The sequence below is a fragment of the Phasianus colchicus genome, chromosome 7, assembly GCF_987193195.1.
Source record: "Phasianus colchicus chromosome 7, bPhaCol1.hap1.1, whole genome shotgun sequence".
NCBI lineage: Eukaryota > Metazoa > Chordata > Aves > Galliformes > Phasianidae > Phasianus > Phasianus colchicus.
This window is the reverse complement of record NC_143442.1, coordinates 13,118,392-13,132,653: the sequence shown is the minus strand read 5'-3', so window position 1 is coordinate 13,132,653 and position 14,262 is coordinate 13,118,392. Positions and strand designations below refer to the sequence as shown.

General features: G+C 40.1%; 1 protein-coding gene and 1 long non-coding RNA gene across 3 annotated transcripts in view; one reads left to right on the top strand and one right to left on the bottom strand.

Annotated features, from left to right (window-relative positions):
• LOC149917225 (uncharacterized) overlaps positions 1–7,236 on the top strand; it is a 52,955-nt gene extending 45,719 nt beyond the window's left edge. Inside the window, exons 2-3 of one of the 2 annotated variants that reach the window (XR_016468186.1) lie at positions 2,307–3,184; positions 5,370–7,236. This is a non-coding gene — a long non-coding RNA (uncharacterized LOC149917225). Of the gene's footprint in view, positions 1–2,306; positions 3,647–5,369 lie in introns of those variants that run through there. The other variant, XR_016468185.1, reaches the window with a different exon arrangement.
• GYPC (glycophorin C (Gerbich blood group)) overlaps positions 1–13,979 on the bottom strand; it is a 30,999-nt gene extending 17,020 nt beyond the window's left edge. The window contains exon 1 of the mRNA XM_031590592.2: positions 13,772–13,979. Coding sequence (XP_031446452.1) covers positions 13,772–13,805 — 34 coding nt within the window. The 5' untranslated portion in view covers positions 13,806–13,979. The remainder of the gene's footprint in view (positions 1–13,771) is intronic.
• Between the last annotated feature and the right edge of the window lie 283 nt (positions 13,980–14,262).

Genomic DNA, 14,262 nt, shown 5'->3' with positions numbered 1-14,262 from the left:
AGAGGTTTTTCATAAAGCTTTTGACATGTGCTGGTCATCAGTGCTAGATCTCTCTCCAATCAACTCTTGATATATGTCTCTGCATTATATATGTTTCTGCATTAGGCCTACTATCTTGCATACCTATTTTCTGAAGCAAACTTGTCTTGCTTAAATTGGATATTAGTACACTCCTAAATAGAAAATAATCCTATTTATGTTCATCTTCTAGTAAGGAGTCATTGTTGTGTTACTTATCCCTGATTGACTCTCTGTAGACAAATGTTGACTTTCATACAACTTGGAGGCCATAATGATCTCTGAGGTTTCTGCTTTTCTTTCGAATCTGGTTGAAACTGGTTAGTGGATACAAAAGTTCCTGATGAAAAGTGACAGATGGGTGAACAGATGATTAAGCAGACAGATAGACAGCAGGAACTCATAAGGCTCATTTCATTAGGAAACTGGACTGAAAACAGAAGTGGCAGTGGGTGGAAGTACTTGGATGATGTTCATATAATGGTCATCAATTAAAATTGCCATTTTTTTGCAGCAGATTCAAAGATTATAGGCAATGTCTCTAGTGGTTTAAATAACAAAGGAAAAGCCAAAGGGACAGTGCTGAGATTTTTTTTCAGCTCCTTGTTTGGTCAGAATATTACATTTTTATAGTTTGGACTATATTTTAAATCTTTAAAGCCAAATTCAACTTGGACAGCCCGGGCAATTTCAATGGAGGATTAATGTCTGTCATTAAGCAAAGAAATATGGTCTAGTACTTTTCAATAGCAACAAATGCTTGCAAAGGCACTTCTCTAATCACCTTATTTTTGGCTTACTGCAAAGCCCTTGGACTGATCCTTTCCTAAATATATGGAATGTACATGTAGGAAAGCTGAGGGTGAATTGCTATGATTTGAGATGGTTGCTATATTGCAGCTGAAAAGTGCATTCTTGCTGCTAACTCTTTTCCATTCAAGCTGATTCAGCAGAAAACTGGCCCACCAAAAAGAAAGAGGCAGGGGGTATTTACTTATTGGCAAACTGATTCAAAGTCAGTGTGTGGTCTGACTGTCAGTTATTCTGTAAAGAAGGGGTTTTGTGTAGACAGAGAGGAAGGCAGGAATGCGCTTTCAAGCAAGTGAAGTACATTATTAATCTGTACTCAAAATGAACAGGTTCCCCTAAGAGAGAAGCACAAGGGGAAAAAGAGCTGGATAAAGCTGGGTAATTCTTCATTAGATTGCTCTTAACAGAAAACTCCAGTTTTTTGCAGACAAGTGACTCCTTTGAAATACAGTGGCTTGGCAAATGTTGAGGGCATGGTATTTTCTGTGTAAGAACATATAGAAGTAAGGGCCCTCTGTATACTGTATAAATAAGGACTCTGTGGCTCTGCTCCTGCCTGCCTGCCTGGAGGGATGTTGCTCTGCCATAGCTGAATCAGCAGCTAACACGAGCAGCAATCCTTCCTGTCCCATTTACATTTGTAGCAAAGCAGGGCATCATTCCAATACACAAAGAGAAATACTGAGCTGCACACATGCAAGGTATGATTTGTAAAAGCATGCTCTGTGATGCTGCTTTTGGTTCCTTTGAAGTTAGTGGCAGATCTCCCACAAATTTCAACTGCAAAATTGGGCCACTGGTGAAATCTTTTAAATAAATCCATGTTATGAATATTAGAAACACAATAGAACTGGTGTTCCAGCATTAAGATCACCAGATACAGCATCTGCTCATCCTCTCTGTTTTTCCAGTTCCCAGATTTATTCACCAGTTGATGCTGCTATATGCTGAAAATCTTTGCCTTCTCAGCAACAATGAAAGTGCTTGAAAATTTATCAATGTCCTTTTATAACATCCCCAAACTACTTTTCATCATCTCCAAAGAAGTGTTCTTTGGAATAATATCAGAAGGTCAATTTATTCCACTGAAACACCTATTATCATAAAGAGAGAGAAAACAACAACAACAAAAAAAAGAATGAGCCAACAGCACCAGCGCAGCCCTGGAAAATATGAAGTCATCAGTAGAGTTCAGCCAGAACAGACTCCCATTAAACTCTGTTTAAGAGCCAAGTTCCACCCTGAGATATATGTGTTAGCTGCAGTTTATGTTTGGGGGGAGCTATGCTGTACTTCAGAGCAAGGCTCAGTCAGAAGTGTGTATCCGTTACAAATCAAAGAGAAGAGCCCACATCCCTTTTGTGTTTTTTTTCTTTCCTCTGTATAGATGGAACAGAATTCTTAAAGAGGTAAATAAAACAGTCCCAGGTTTACAATGCCTTTCAATTTTGATTCTCTCCTCTCCTTTTGATCCTCAGACCTGAATGACTGTTTCTGCATCCACCAAATTACCCTCCTGGTCGTTGGTATTTGGGTAAGGTGGGGTGATACCTCTTTCCCTGATACAAGCCGTGCCTTCAGCAGCGCTGGTCTCCCGGGATTTAATTCCTTCAATTACAAGGTAAAAGAGCGCATTCAAGGAGAGGGAAGAGGGGGAGGTGAGGCTCAATTCTGCCAAGCGTTGAGCAGGAGGTTAAAGTATTTCATACCAAAAACTCTGGTAAGTGCAAAGGCTTTTGTAACCCAGGACACCTCTATAAACACTGAAATACTAATTCAGATTCAAGAATTTCCTGTGTTTCAGACCCCCTAGATGGCTGTCCTGTGCTTTTACTTTCCATCAGATGACTAACAGGGAAGATGGCCCATCAGCTCTGTGCTTCTTACGTTCATGGGCAGAGCTGTAAAAGCATTTGAAGTCTGATTAGGTGAGAAACCTCAGTGCCATCAGGATCAAACTGATCTTGGCAATCGCTTTTCCTGGATACTTTAACAGAGGTGATGGTGTCCTTGGGAAAGAAGTTCTCCTTTTCTTAATGCTGGTGTTTAAGATAGACAGATGGAGAGAGCCATGGGAAACATTGTGATGTAAGACCACAATGTGGCTTCATCGTGCAATGTCAGTGAAAAATTGTTACCAAGTCCTATTAGCTAGAAGGTAGATAAGAAATATCCCAACAAGGATGGGGAACAGGAAAGACAGAGGAGTGTGCCTGGGAGTCTGAAGAGATTATATGACCCTCACCCACAGTAGTGGTGCCATATCTTTGCACTGATTTTGCATTTCTTTCTACATCTTCCCTCTATCCAGAGTTACGTCCAGTGTGAGGGAGAAGATGTACATATCCTTTTAGGGGTAAGAGATGCTTTTACCCACAGATAACAAGCTGCTACCTCAATATGCCACACAGTAGCAAGCACAATTGTTTATTAAGCTGGACCGTGTATCAGCATGTATCCGTATCTCCATGGCAGACTTCCTTCAGCCACTCACTCACAAGCCCTGAACCTTGCTGTGTGCACGAACAGGAGGTTACATCCCTTAGGGTCTGAGAGCTTCTTCCAGTTGTTATCTTGAAGGAAATCATTTAGGTAGAAAACAACACTTATTCGATTTTCCAATTTCTCATCCAGTGAGGAAAATACACCCCTCTCTCGGGAAGAAATGATAGACGCAATCTTTAATCACAGGACATTTACTTCCCCTCCCCCAGTGACTGCAATTTCATACCTGACAAAAATAGGCACTGAGGCCTCCAAAGGGAATAGCTTGTATTTCCCCCTCTGGCCACTTTCACCAGCTGCTGGGGTCCTATGTGAGCTGCATCATGTTTGGAAGGGAGGGAGGTCTTCCCAGTGCTTCAGGATCACATCACTTAAGAACAGAACAGTGGGAGCAGGAAAGTGGAAGCCATGCTCCTCCCTCTGCTCTACTGCTGGCCCCTGGAGAACACAGGACACAGGATATTCTTCCTGCCTGGGGAGGGCTCGGAACAGCTGGGAGCAGAGACATGACCTTTTCCTTAAAGGAAGTGCAAGCCGTGAAGGGGGTAAAGTCCACTGTTTTATGCTGCATTTCATCTTAAAATTGTGTCAAACTGTTGCACCTGTGCCTGCTCCTGCTTTCTCCGTCAGCGCTTAAAGCCTGACTTATTAGGAAATGATACTTTTAAAACTGTTTCACCATCTCTGTCACCCCACTGTTGCTCCATGAACCTTCTGACACAAGTCAAATGCAGATGAGATGAAAGGATTCATTCATCCCAAGTGAAGGCAAAGAGCAGCAGTAATGCAAGAGAAGGGCTTGGCTCATGCTCTGCTTCCAGTTCACGGTTATGTCCCCAGGATGCAGACATTAAGCATCTTGCACAGAATGTGGGAGGAGGAAGAAAAGTCTTTGTCTGAGATTCACGAATTTTAATGGCTTCCAGAAGGGGAAATCTTTTACTAAGGAGCAAAAGCAAAGTTCAGAAAAATGCAAAAGCATTTATCTGCCTGGTTGCGTTCCTACCTGCCAAAAGTGGGAGTGTTGGTTTACTCCTCTTTGGTAAAAAAGGTCCTAGAGGAAGAATGAACTTAGGAGCCATATACATCTTTTCTTTATGTGCAAAGAACTTAGATCAACAGGAAATATTCTTTGGTGGGATCATACAGAATCTGTCTATTTTTATTTGCTCCCCACTACTACATGCCTACACTTCTGCTTCCCACAGGAACTCTGACTTACCACTGATAAATCATTTTGCCTTCACTGAAATTTGTAATGATAGTAGATGAAACTGCATTTGAAGCATGTTCACTAGCTGTAATGGATGGCATTTTTGTATGATCACAGAATCATTAAGGTTGGAAAAGGCCTCTAAGATCATCTAGTCCTATTGTCCACCTACCCACCAATATTGCCTACTAAACTATGTCGCTAATTTTGTATCTTTTACCTGGGTGAAACTTACTTGCCAAAAAGTAAGGCTGCAGAGAATTACACCAGCCTCAGAAGCAGTTCTCCCTCCAAGAACAGATTTGCCAGGTTCTGCATAAGTCTCATAAATCCATGTCCTTATTTCTGTGAATGATTTACAAGATCAGAAATGTGTCTGAAAGAAAATCTAGAGCTGGCTGGTGACCCTGGATTTTATGCTCTCCCATGTGTGTATGCATGTGCATACAGCATCCCTTATTTTTGCACTTTGTCATATATTGTGCTGGAAAGTTAGCTTTGACAAGTTGGAAAGTATAAAGATTAGAGCAGTCATGTTTACATATATTACCACCTGCTACTTCTCTTCTTCTATGGTGCTTAAATGTTCAGGCAGAAGGCTTTGAAACATGCTACCTGTAATGCACTTAAGAACTCTGCAGGATTTCCAGTTTGGTTTGGTCTCCACTGTCTAGAGACTATCTCATAGAATAGAAATGAATATATTTAGGGGCAAATTATTTTCAAGGAGAAAACCCTAAAGTCCTTCCAACTTGATATGCTTCACTAGTTGATGTGATTTCTAAGGTTGTTTTTTCTTTTGCATTTTATCTTCGTGTTTCAGGAGGCCTCCATCTCTGTCCAGAATGAGCAACATAATGAGGGAAGACCCATCCATGAAGATTAATCCCATCTTCCCATGGAAGATGGATGTGTTCAGCTCCCCTTGTTGAGGGCACTGACACGGCAAGCAATTCTTTGGTGATTTTTGTTTACAAAGTAGATAGAATAAGAGATGAATTATTATTTACAGGCTAAACAAAGCAAAATAAAAAATGATGTATTTTATCAAGAAAGAATGGGAAAGATGTGAGGGAAAAGATGGTAAGAGCTGCTATTAATATGATTAGGAAGGAGACATCAACTAGAGAGCTGGAAATAGAGGAAAGATTTGGCTATGTCAGGCTATGAGCAAGCTGGCTACTTTCTGAGGGCTTTGCAAGCTCCCATTTCACCACATGAAGCCACCATGCATGACTGCCATTTGGAATTGGGTTGGTTTAAGAAGTAATCTATAGCCCTAAAGATAACCACTGCTTGAGTTCTAGCCATGGAGGAGAAGTCACCTCTCACTGGGAATGGGAAAAACATCAAAGGCAATCAACAGTTGGTCCCTTTCCGTTAGGAGATCAAAACCTGCAAAAGAGCAACTTACTCATCCTTTTTCTCCCTGTCTTTGTACTGTTCTATCTGGACTTGCTGGTGTTGGCATGCTGATGTTAGTAGAAGATATTCACTCCACTCTTCTCCATGACTACTGCAGGAGTGGTATGAATGACAGGAAACATGGCCAAGAATGCAAAGCATCCTTCATTTAAAAAAAAAAAAAAATTGAAACTTTTGAAAAGATTTTGAAAAAGAACAAGAAAACTGTGAGCTCCTCTTTTTGTAAAGCAAAGAGAAAGCAGGAACAGAATCATGGCACTGAATGGCAGTTTTGTTTCCTGGTCTGCTCTGCTCAATGCTTTATGCAGGTTTTTCTGCAGACTAATCCTGTGCACATCCCCCTGTTTCCACCAAGGGCTTAATTGCTATTAGTTACTGATAGTACAGCCTTGCTTAAAATAGAAATAAATCCCACTGTGTTCAGTGAGGGAAAACTGGATCTTTGTGGAACAGAGACTCCCAGAATTGAAGTCTGCTGATGTTATTATGGACATTGAAGGGAGACAGACAATAATAAACTCTTCCAATCGTGGGATCCAGGATGTAAAAAACAAGTCCCAGGTTCTAAATGAAAATTCCTATGACAGGAAAGATCTGGAGGCTGGGAGATATTCTTTCATAGCAAGTTGTGGAGATGGGAGAGCAAAGAGAAACCGATGGAGAAAAGGATGGTGGTGGAAGAGGGGACAACTCCCAAAGGAAACACTGCCTCAGCCCATTGCCTAACAAAGGAAGATTTATGTCTTCCTTGCCTGTGCTTTCTTCCTTCCCACTGCTGGGACTGTGGAACATCCTTGAAAGAAGCAAGGAAATTATGTTTAGTAACTGAACTGTCTCTCCTTTGCTGAGATATGAGCCCTTACCTGTAGGCTGAGAAAGGGACCAGCATGAAGGTGGGGAAGAAGGGGTAGGAGTGGAAGAGGATATCTGAACTAGACAACCTGAGAGGGCAGCTGTGAGAGAAAGATAACAAGCAGAGACTAGTCCACTCTCTGTGAGCATCCTTGCATAAAGATGCACTAAGAATCTTAATTTTCTGCTCCCTGTACTGTTCATCAGAAGGACTGTGCTCATGACACTGGAATGAACTGTCGTATAGTTAGAAGGACATCTCTGCTAGATTACAAATTCTGTTTATATAAGGACTTCTTTAAAGTTTCAGGAAATAATAGTCTCAACTGAAAATGTGATTTTGTAATAAACTGGTAAATTTCTAGCTCTAATATGCATTAAGTAAACCTTCAAAATTGAATTCAGCAATATATCCACATAGATCTCAGAATATAGAAATGAAAAATAAAAATAGTATAATTTTGAAGTTAATTGAGAATTTTTGAAAAGTTGCCCAAATATTCTGAATTCAAGGATGACATTTTCACACTAGTTCTCCTAAATCCACTAGAAATACTTTTCTCTCTTTTCTTGCTTTTCATACACGAAGCTCTTTAATAACTGGGGTTAAGTGATTTCTGAATTATTTGCTTAACCTATCAATTATCTGGTTTAATTAAAGCTGGCCATCAGCACCTGTTTTTTTCATCCTTTATTAAGTGATTGAAATATCCAATTAAGAGGTGAGAAGCACCTTGTTTTCAGGTTAACAGATGTTTTTTCAAAGAAAACAAGGTTTTTTTAGTTGTTGTTTTATAGAGAGAATAAATATTTACTACACAGAGGATGAAGTCAATCTGAAACAAAATTTGTGATATCTGTTCTGGTATAAATTCATTTGTCCCATAATATTTTGAGGTAGACACAGAAATACAGAATACAATTTAATTGATTTCCTCTAGATTTTTGCTTATGGAGACATGAGTCTTGCAAGTGTCCAAGCAAATGCTGTGATGCCTAAATTCAAAATATGGAGTGATTCCGTGTCAACACCTTTGTGAGCTGACAGGCTGTATAAATAGTCAGCAGAAAGAGAGCTGAATCTGGTGTTTACAAGAGAGAGTTTGAATAAGGCTGCTTCACTGATGCTTTACTGTATCATAGAAAAAGGATTTTAAAAAATATTTTCCAACTTTTTATATATAGCCTAAACCTCTTTCTTGCTTTCTTCCTCATTGTTGAGTTTATGCCTCTGCCAAGCCTTCAAAAATCTGGTCATTTTTCTGCTGCTTTTGGAGGTGTCTTTCATATAAAAAGGAAAAGATAAGCTTGTGGGTGTTGGTCTGTGAATGGAGATGCAGTCAGGGAAATAAACCTCTCCATACCCGTAAGTCTGGTTAGCGAAAAAGTGCATAAATACTGGAGAGGGGTGTCTGTACATAAGTAAGTCTAAGTCTGCACACAGATGTAAACTTCATATATGCATACACTGTGTGTATGATATATATGTGTATAAAAAGAATTCAGATCCACTTTGCAGATTTGCTGTTGCTGAAACAGTGTGTCTTTCCAAGTCTAAACACCTGCACATACATAAAGGCTTGATGTTTGATTATGCTGAGCTATAAGCTTTTTACACATGTGGACTGCCTCCTCAAAGTAGATATTTTAAACATGCAGTCCCCAGGAAAATAGGAATTTATCACTCGATAACATGAAGCTGTCACAGGGTGTGTTCAAAAGCCCCCCTGCAACTTACTGATAAAAAGCTTAACTCCATTTCAGGGCTTATCTGAAGAAGAAAGAGGTAGACCCTCATGAAATAACTGAATTTTTTTCAAGGATGGAAAAAGAGAAGGAAAGGGAAGGTGCATAAGAACAAATACAGCAGAACAAGTTTAACCCATTGAGATTTTCAGTAAAGTTTTCTGCTTCATCAGGAAGAATCCTGCAGTGAAACATATGTCAGAAGAGAAGCAGATATGAAAAAGCAGTCTTCTTTGCAGATGAGAAGATTAATTAAGAGAGAAATCACTTAGCCAGATGTCTCATTGGTGAAACTATACGTGCAAGGTACATCTGCACTGAGAGATCAGCAGAACAAAGACAGTGCATTTGACTTCTTTGCTAACATTAGAGAGAGAAGAGTCTGGTGTGAATTAGATCATGCTGACCCTTGGAGAAATTGAGGAGCATGGATCTGATTTCAGCTACAAATTATGAGCTACATGCCTGTTATCATGCTGCATGATTGTTGCTTGATATAGTTACGTGTTAGAAATAAATTATGCAGAGAAAACAGTCCTTTTCTCTATTTGTGCTCATAACTTGCTGGCAAACCCAGACTGATTTATCCAAATGCCACTCTTATTCTTTCACAGAGCAGTTTTATAGAATGCTTTGCAGCCGGTGGATTTCTCAGGAACTCATTACTGGGGTAACTGTCAAATTCATTTGACCTAGGAACTGAAGTCTTTCAGAAATAAGTTTAAAGCATGGTCTGTGTGCTGCCCAAGTACCTGCTCAGCTATGGTGTTCAGGTACCTTTGTCACTGCAGTATTGTGTTGACCCCAATTTTTCATGCATTTCTTATTACAACTCAGATGTGAAGCAAAAAAAAAAAACCGAACAAAACAAAAAAAACAACAACAAATTCCTCCCCCACAAAACAAATCAAACTGAAAAACCCATCACAACAAAACAACAAACATCCCCCTTCTGGCAAGCACTGTATTTTGTAGAACTATAGATTCCTAAAACAGTTTAGGTTGGAAGGGACCTTTTAGATCATCCAGTTCCAACCCCACTGCCATGGATAAGGTTGCCACAAAATAATTGTGCCAATTGCTAAATGACTTCTAAGCTGCATCTTTTTTCCAACCATGTACTACAGAATTGTAGAGTAGGAAGCAGAGAGCTGTTGCTCACTGGATCTGTTGGAATCTGTTCTTTTTTCTGTCTCCTACCTGTTTTCAGTGACTTTCCATACCCAAGACTAGCCACGGAAAGCAGTCATTTTTCTACTACCTGTAAAATCTCTATGTAGTCTACCAGCTTTTTGGGGAAAGGGTGTCTGCACAGCACCTCGCACAATCAGATCTCTCTGTTGGCTTGAATTTCTCTATGCTATAGGAATACTAATCCCTCCTCAACAATAGAGACAGGCACTCTGCAGAGCAGACACACAAACAGACTTTCATTAGAGAATGCAGTCCCCAAAGCCTGTTTTACAAAAGGCTCTGCTGATTGGACTCAGTCATTTGAACAGTGATGGGTACAGTGTATGTTCCACGAGAGCCTCGAAAGAAAGGTGCAGCAGTATCAGCAATGAGATGCAGACACGGCACAATTCTGTGTTAGTAATAGGCTTAAACACAAACAGCCAAAGCTGAATCTTTAACACCTATTGTGTAAAGTGTTGGTTGGAAAATTTCTCCATTTTTAATTTTTGTTTTGCGAGAAGCAGATCTCAGAATTGCTAAGTCCATATTTTATAAAAGCAAGCTCCTATCTCAATGGACATCTGTCCTCTGACCCAGTTTAGCAATTCGCCAGCACCTCTGCTGTTAATTACTGAAATTTCAGGTGTGTTCTGAGCCTTCCAATTTGCAGACTTTCACATCCCCATCTCAGGCATTGAGATGTTGAGGAGAAGCCCTGGAGTATATAGCCAAATTTTCCAATTTGTATGCACAGAGGTGGAAGACATACAGACAGAGGCGTTCAATTTACATAAATGCTTTGTGGAACACATTTTGAGCCTTCTGTGCTAAAAATGGGAGGTTATTATAATCTACAGGTTTCCTCACTTATAAATACTCACAGATTGACCAGTGAAGACCAGTGTTTTTGTAATCAGTAGCCCCTATTTTTTGTTTGTTAGTTACTGCCACAGGCAAGTGATTGAGGCTGATGAAATCAAATCTGCCTCTAAAGCAGTGAACAATGTAATTAAAAGGCTAAAAGACCATTTGAACTTTCTACATGCCACGCGTGAAAGTACCGGTATTGCTCCAGGAACATTCAAAGGACCACTTTACAGCCCTTGAGATTCAGTCTTGCCTTCTCTGATCACCTTCTCTGTGGGGATGGACACCTTTGAACCCCAGCAATGTCTTTGTATAGCTCACTGCCTCTCCAGACTGCACTTTCCACTCAGTGATGCTGGCTTATGTGAATACTTCACCTCACGTTGCTCACTGCCTCAGAACTGAGTCACTGCAGTCCAACAGGAAGAAGGCAAAAGCTGCAGTTAGAGTAGAGATTGCCCAACTTGTGGAATTCTTCCAATTTTGTAATAAGTCAGGCAGTTACTTTTTTACAGCACGTTTTGAAAGAAGCAAATATGTCACTAGATGGTGATATACTTTAGTGAGGCTAGTCTAAATAAAAATAACAACAATAATGACATGAAAAAGAAGAAAGAAAATGTAAATACATTCACAACACAATATTGTATTGAATCCAAGCCAATGAATTTGAGGTCCCAGCTCCATTTTTGGCTTTGTTATCAGACTTCTTTCCTTAGGTATTCCTGGATTCTAGCCACATGCAAATGTCCATTACAGAAGAATGATGGAGTAAATATTTTACACACTGCCTAACATCAGCAGATTGAACTGGCTCACCCAACTCTCCATTGAGTATACAGAGACCACACTGAGAGTGATGGGATATCGGAGCCAGGCATGGCTCCCTGACATTATAAGGTATGGCACTCTCATCAAGAAGCAGAATACATTTGCTGACTTTGCAGAGGTGAACAGTTTAAATCTGAAACAGCAGTCTGCTCCCACTTGGATTGGTAGGATCATACTGTACTTATAGAATTAATAAAAATCCCTTATCAGCTGCAAGTGAACACAAGGAGATAAGCAAAGAACACAAGCAATTAGGTAACTTAACCCTGCTTAATTTACATTAGTAGGCAGCTGCTCTGCAGTCTCATCTGCAGGTACCTAGGAATAATTAATATAGTCAGTAATAATTAATACATTCAGTCTAATCAAAGGTTTGGGTGATTCTTTATAATTTTCACACCCATTTCAAAGATTTTCACTATAGTTCTGAAGAAAATGTATTTTCCCAAATACTCTGCCTTTCTGGTAAACATCTGCCATCCATACTGTACTGCTCCAGGTAGTACACCAGCCTTTTGATGTCTTGTAACTTACAAAAAATACTGGAATTTTACTAACAAATAAGACCTTCATCCCCAGACCTGACCCCCAAAACTTCAACCATTATACAAACAATGCCCTGGTTTTACTGTACCAGAGTATGTTACAGATTTCTCTTTAATTTTATTCTTTCTTTGTCATTTGATCCATGTAATTAAAAAATAAACAGATAAACAAAACAAAACAAAACACCAAAAACAATAATCAGAGGGACACAAAGTGAAATAAGATACATTCTGTCTGAATCACTAAGAGAAATTACGAGGGCAAGTAAAGAATAGAGAGGTTTTTTTGTTTGTTTGTTTGTTTTTTTTAGGCTGAATTTTTATTCTAGCTGGATTGGAAACCACTTATTTGGTGTTTTGAACTGGTCCTTGGCTTGCCAGCTGGACAAGTCTGTCACTAGAGTTGGAAATTTGGGTCTGGGCCCTTGGTGATACTGCACAAGGAGCAAAATGAAGCTCACTGAGTCACTACCACCCTCCTGCACATGTACTGAGAGCATCAATGGAAATCATTTATTCAAACTTTTGTAAACTCAAAGTTTCAGAATCTTGAATTAGCCTGTCTGTTTCTTTCCTGTCTATAATAGAAAACAAACGGTAACAGAAACAATAGTAAACAAGTCATTATCTCCTAAAGTGCTGAATAATATAGAATAATGTATAAGATAAACCTATCATCTAATCTTTAGAGTTGGTTGGAACTTGCAGAAAGGAATAAAGGGTAAACAGAAATTGCTGCCTGGGATTCCAGAGCTACTGCTTGCTGTGCTGTTTCTGCTGGATCAGCCTGTCCCATTCAAAGCTTAGAAAGCACCACTGCCATTAGCCTCCATACAGACCAAATATTCTGACAGCACAGCCTGAATTTCCAGCAGCTCCCAGCAATCCTGTCTGTACATTTTGTCTTCATTACTGATACCATGGAACGATAAACAATTCTGCTATTGGCAGTTTATTTATTAAAAATATTACAAAATTACTGCCTCGAATTAAAACAGGAAAGATTATACCAAAATCATGAAGGAGAGGTTCGTGTCCTGCTGTTTCAGCGCTGAAAACTTTCCTCAGTTTATCAGACCAGAATCCATCCCCTTCTCTTCCGCTTTCTTTTTTTATGCTAACCCAAAAGGAATGCAGGCATGCTGCCGTTAAGCATCTGTGTTCACTTGACTGTTCAGGCCAAACTCTCTTTCCAAGTTCACTAAAATATGCGGAGTTATGCCAGCAGAGAACTTGCCCTCCTGTACCCTTCCTTGCTAAGAAGCGAACTTGCTTGTCCTTAAGCCCACGTTTCTACATTTCCAGAGCAGAAACACATTTTAAATATAGACAGTCCGTTTGTGGCTTTGCGTCTCATGTTACACGCAGACAGCCTGGGACTCTAAGCAGAAGTTGGGCAGCACCATTAATAGCTTAGAAAAGCATCAGGAAGCTTTCGAAATGCTCAATTTTCATTCCTGGAGGTGGGGTAGGGAGGGAAAAACATTTACATTTTCTTAAACCAGGGTTTAGACGGAAACATTACTGAATTTGCTTGGTTCTATTCAGGAGCTGGAGTCTGCAGAGCCGTTTCAGTTCTTCACACACATGCATGCACGCACACACAAAGAATTAAAAAGGAAAACAGTTTCATCGCAACTTTTCTCCTTCAGGATGAGTCTCAGGCATTCTTTTTTTTTTTTTCTTTTTCCCTTTCACATGAAACACATTTGACAATCCTTTCCTTAAGCGTCAGATTGGTAAACCCACTCTTACTGCAAGGAGGGGGGATAAGGGTACTCACGTGGTTGAGATGTCGTATTGTTTTGGTAACTCATAATTTACGCCTTTGAAAAATGCCTTATTTGTGTTGACAGCCTCCCTTCCCTGCTCAGAACCGACGGCGGGATTGAGCAGAACAGCTGGAAGAGCCCAGGAAAATGCGGCTCTTGTTCAGGCTCTCCTTTCCTGGCTCCTGACCCCTTTACAACTGGAAAAGGAAACAGCACATGTGTCATTCTCTTTTGCCTGTGTAGCTCACATGAGCGGGGAGGGGCACACATTTGCAGATAGCAGTAACTGTATTCAAGTTTTGCAAGTTGGATGTATTCCATCCCTTTGCTTTTACAAGCCAGCAACCAGTGGAAACAAAATGCTCTTTACATTCTCAGCCAAATTCAGACGCACCTATTAGATTCACCTACCAAGCCCTTACTTAAGTGCAAAACTCACTGCTGTGTGAGTTCCCTCCAAAAATGCCCATCACTGGGTGAGATCAAGATCAGAGCTTCCAAT